General features: G+C 39.0%; 1 protein-coding gene across 1 annotated transcript; it reads right to left on the bottom strand.

Annotated features, from left to right (window-relative positions):
• Positions 1-286: 286 nt before the first annotated feature.
• Positions 287-757, bottom strand: LOC149848730 (uncharacterized). The gene has a single exon (XM_090005066.1). It carries the CDS (start codon positions 755-757, stop codon positions 287-289), a length of 471 nt encoding a protein of 156 aa, XP_089861192.1.
• Positions 758-5,497: the final 4,740 nt, after the last annotated feature.

Below are 5,497 nucleotides of genomic sequence, written 5' to 3'. Positions count from 1 at the left end.
ATGCATCAACATCAAAGAATGTTTATATGATTCCACGGAGAGAAAGTCATATATAGCTCTCTGGAGCAATCATTTATTTATATTTCTGAATAGAGGGAAAAGAAGTTTGTATATCTAATGTTTTAGCAGACAAGCATTCTATTGTTGTAGCCATGAAATTTCAAAAATTCTAACATGTATCTGACTATTACAAGTTCTTTCTCCATGGGCATTCTACTATCTTTTTTTTTTCTTCTGAAGCTAGTTTGGTTTTTATATCTTGGACATCTAGATTTGAAGATTATTCTCACAGCTCATCACGTGCTTCTGGTATACTTTTTAGTGTAGGCCTCCACCCCCTAGAATTTGGAGAAACTGCATTGTGATCATATTCATAAGTCCCTCTCCTTAGGTTTGAGATCATATTGTCAACTGATATTCCCTTGGATAGCATGTCTGCTAACTGCTGCTTGGTCACAACAAGCTTGATCCTTATTAGGCCGCCACTCCTATCTTTGCCGCCTTCATCACCAGTTGTGTCTTTATCTGCCTCTGATGTACTCTCCTCTGTTTGTAGTTGAGTTGAAGAGAGTGGGAGGAGATGATAAAGCCTACGGCTTAGCAACTGAGTCCCTGGTTGAAGGTGATGAGGAGCTGCAAATGAGTCCGAAATCGCATGGCCTGCAAAATCAGACAGTACTTGCTGAACCTGTAATGGCGCATTGTATTCAAGTACTTCACCATCTTTGTTGATGATCTTGATCACTTTTGCCTCCATAGCTAAGCAATTCCCCATATAAAACCTTTCTGTTTTCTTTACTATGCAAATGAATAATCTCTCTCAATAGACTTAATGTTACAGGAAGCAATGTGGATCAGTATTTATAATGAGGAACTTTTTTAGAATGCCCCTTGTTTCTTGCTAGTTTACCAATGAGCCCTTGTAAACTTTTTTTTGATATTTGCGTGGATAAACTGCCCATAGGATCACCCAGCCATGCTGGCTCAGCCTGCCATACTTCCGGTCGCTGTCCGACTATTTGCCTGCCTTGATAGTGGCTGTCCCATGAACCCTTTTTGTGTGATGGCATGCCCCCAATTCTTTCCTCATGGAATGAATCTTTGACAAAATGTGTCTGTCGTATTTACAGGAGGCCTCTTAAAACGAGTCCGGTTCCACTCATCCCTCCTCTTCATAGCCCTCTTGACTCTTATGATGCAAGTTGCTTTTATCAAATCTAACCTTATAGATGCATTCAACATGGTCAATTTAATAAGAATCAACCCTACTTTTCGACAAAAAATGTGATTTTTTTAAATCATAAAATTTTGTGTTTTGTCAACCATTGATTTTTTAATAGCCAAAAAATCCTGCGCACAAGTCCCATTTGGACGATTTAAATGTCGATCTTCACTAAATGAATGATGTAGATTACATCTATAGAGTCCAATTTGGCCAAAACAACTTGCATCAATGAAATTCCAAGAGGGTTATGAAAGATAGGGAATGATATAGGGGATGAGTGAAACCGAATTGTCTTGAAACCTCAAAAACTTGCTTGGGAAGCATGAGGTTGCGTGCTTCTTTCATGCTTCCAGCACATTATGAAAAACTTACCATTGAAAAATGGGAAGCACACTTCTAAAAATGTCTTCTTAATATTGGAAATGCCTTTTCATGTTCAAAGAAACATGCTTTCTTTTTTAAAATTTATATTTTCATTATGAAATATACACGATTGTTTTTTCTTAGTTGAGATAAGGCTTGGCAATGATGATGATGATGATATATTTTTTTGTAAAAAAAAGCTTACAAATTCATTTGAAATAAAAAACACAGATTTCAACAACATTTTTATGTAGTTTCTTACTTGCTTTTACTGTTGTTTTTCACTTAGTGTTACTCATGCTTCCTAAATGCTTCACGCTTCACAGGTCCAACTATTTCTTACATGCCTACAGATCGCTTCACGCTCCATGCATTGCTCTCATAGTATTACTATGCTCTGCATTGCAACTAGGGGTGTCAACAGGTCAGGTTTGGTTCGGATCCATGTGAAACTCGACCCAAACTTGATTTGAGATGATAATACCGGGCGGGTCTAATCGAGCCCACCATAAAGATTACATGAACCAGATCTGAACCATACCCCATAAAATAATATTTTTTTATCATCTTTACATTGAAAAAATTCGGATCTTAATCGGAACTCGGGTCGGGCCCGGGTATGGTATGAAATTTCACATACCATACCCGGCTTCATATATTAATCGGACCCTTCAAATCCAACCCAAACTCTAATTGGGCCTTCTCATTTATCACCAAACTCTGACCCTATAGGGTTTGATACGGGTTGGGTCTGGGTCAAACCCTACCCATTGACACCCCTAATCACAACAATTATGAAAATTTACAGGTAAAGTTGAAAATCAAGTTCTTAAGGGCATTTTAGAAGGTCAGTTTGCTCATGGTGATTCTATGGAGAAGGGTAAAGTTCATATTTAGATGGTTGGTGCAAAAGCAGTGTTAATAGGTATAGCTTCACTAGATATAGAGGTAGGTCCCAATGTAGAGATCGAGTTGCATCATTCATGAGGACTAGGGGGGCAGCATTTTAGTTAGTGGGTAGGTGTGAACACGCATGCTAGAGGTCTAGGTTAGTGGGAGTCTGGCGGTAGTGCTCTTATTGGACCCAAAACCTCTCTAACTTTAGTGGGGTTTCCTCTTTTTTTTTTTCTCTTTTTTCACTTTTGCAGTTTAACAAGTCTACAGTTGGGACAGAAGAAAATCTTGGTGATTGTATAATTGCTTGTTCTCTTCATTGAAGTTATTTTTCTTGGAACTTTTTATGATGATAAGAACACTTTTTCGTTCCTAAGGAGATGGACGGTGCCGAAGGGCAGGGTGGCCATGCTAAATGTGTTTGCCAATGCATGAAATGACTATGATAAATGCGCCTGCCGATGACCCAAGGGGTTTGGCGTAGTGCGATGGGGCCTAGACCGTTTGACGAGCAGTCCAAGTTCAAATCCCATAAGTGTCACCTCTCTGCGTAAGTCGAAGCTTGGCGACCCCGGGGGTAAGCCCTCAAAGTTTTATGCTCATATGGACAGAGACCATATGTAGGGCAGGCTGAGCCAGCTTTGCGTGTGGAGCAGTTTCTCCAAGTAAAAATTAAAAAAAAATGCATCTACCAATAGATGAAATGGATCCAGATATTTGGGGCAAAAAAAAAAAAACTTTTATAAGAGTTCTTGTGCATCAAGATGGGATTTGGGATTTCTTTGTTGATGTCTTGATGACGTGCATGCAACGTAAACACGTAAACAGTGACTTACTATGGATTAGACAATGAGAGTTCCTTTGAATCCCAACATGCTCTTTTTCACTTTTTTGTTCTTTCTATATATTTTTCTAATGCTCGATTGATTATCTCCATTACCAGGCACTCAAACTTTTTGGAGTGTGCCTTTTTTACCATTGGCCAAATGAAGTTGTGCCACGTGTTAAATTAGTTTCCTCAGGAAAATATCTGTCAATGAAAAGAATCTCTTGGTGCATTGAAAAATCTTGTTTTTTCTTGAGAAAATCTATTTCTAAAAAATATTAGCATTATGAAAATATGAAATATAGATAAAATGTAAATAAAAACTGTGCACAATATGGCACAATATAGAAAGCTCTAAGGAAAGTGTTTTTTTTATCAAGTTAATATCACGATATTTTCAAAATATAACATGTAATTGGTAACAAGGTCATTGGTGGTAGGGTCGTGGATGAGCTGTTGATCGTTGCATTATATGATTGGTGCATCTTTCTTGGTCTGGCTGATGTTTAGCACATTGAACTCAAGCAAATGCTTTCATGTAATGCACCATTGCCCAAGACCTCTCTAAGTCTTCACTAAGAACCCTTCTTTCTTTCTTTTACATTGAATCAATGTTGTCCAGCCCTGCATGGATTCTTTTAAAACTATTCAGGGAATCAGCCAATTTCGATTCTGAACTGAATCGGTAAATATTTAACCATCAGATTGTCACAAAATATTAAATGATATTATAATATTTGAAAATATTTTCAAAAACTAGTTTTTGAAAATATCTGAAAATAAACACCAGCTTGGTTTCGATACGCAACGATATTGATAACATTGGGCTGAACTGTGTGACACAGATGCTAGAAAGACCATAATTCATGGCTACATACTTGGGTCTTAAGCCCCCATAAACATAATGGACAAACCAAAACAAAAATCAAACAAGCATGGCGAGGTCTTCTAGTGCATTATGTTAGAAAAGTGCAGAAGAGGCAAAGAGTCCATTGATGCACTATAGGTCAAGGTCGCGGTTGGTGGTTGACGCCATTAAAGTCATGAAAATATTGTTGCCCACAAGTAGGGGTGGCAAAACCTGACACGACCCGCCAACCCGCCTCTTAGGCGGGTTCGGATTGGGCTTAAACGAACCCATTTAATAAACGGGTCAACCCGCCTAACCCGTTTATTAAACGGGTCAGGTTCGTGTTAGGGGTATGCCAACCTGGCTGACCCGTTTAATAAACGGGTTAGGCAGGCGGGTCAACCCGTCCGCTAACCCGCCAACCCGTTTACCCGACCCACCCCATTTATAAACGGGTTGGCGGGTCGTGTCGGGTTACCCGTTTAATAAACGGGTCGGGTTCGGGTTGAGGTATGCTGACCCACCAACCTGCCGGGTCAACCCGCCAACCGGACCCGATTGCTGCCCCTACCCACAAGGGCTCCACAAACCTGACTATGTAGTTCTGTTTAAAGAATTCAAGTGAAAGGACATCGCGAGTTTGATACCCAAGGTGTATCCCTTGCAGCAAAGTCGAGGCCAACAAAACATTGCCTCTAATGGGCAATGGGGGTGTCTGCGTGAAGTTTTATACAGTGGACACCAAAATAGGATTACGATCAATATGGCACCTCTTGGCTCTTAATGGGACTTCTATATATATATATATATATATATATATAGAGAGAGAGAGAGAGAGAGAGAGAGAGAGAGAGAGAGAGAGAGAGAGAGAGAGAGAGATGGTGGTGGTAACCACTTTTCTACCTAACCGTCAGTTAACTAGATTTTTTTAATGTTTTTCTTAAATCTGACCTTTCAGATGTGCTCGACATGGTTAACTTGCAAGGAAAAGACACTTAAATAATGTTTTTGGATAAAAAAAATGATTCTTTAAACCTTGAATATTTATGAAAATCTTAGACTGTCATTTTTCAAACCTTATAAAACCTACCAGTGTTAGATGATTCAAAAGTTGGTTACCATAAAATCAAATATATAGAACACATTATGAGCAGATTCAAGAAAAATACGGATAAAACTTTCAAAAGCTCGGTTAACTCGCAGTTAGCTAGAAAAATGGTTAGTGGCTACACCTTTTCTCTCTCTCTCTCTTTCTATATATAATAGGTAGTAGCTGCCTACCACTTTTCTAACCTACCATCTACCTACAGGTCTTTTGAAGGGTTTTTCAATGTTCTCC

The sequence above is a fragment of the Nuphar pumila genome, chromosome 1 (assembly GCF_984573655.1).
Source record: "Nuphar pumila chromosome 1, dmNupPumi1.hap1.1, whole genome shotgun sequence".
Classification (NCBI taxonomy): Eukaryota; Viridiplantae; Streptophyta; class Magnoliopsida; order Nymphaeales; family Nymphaeaceae; genus Nuphar; species Nuphar pumila.
This window is presented reverse-complemented; position numbering and strand designations above follow the sequence as displayed.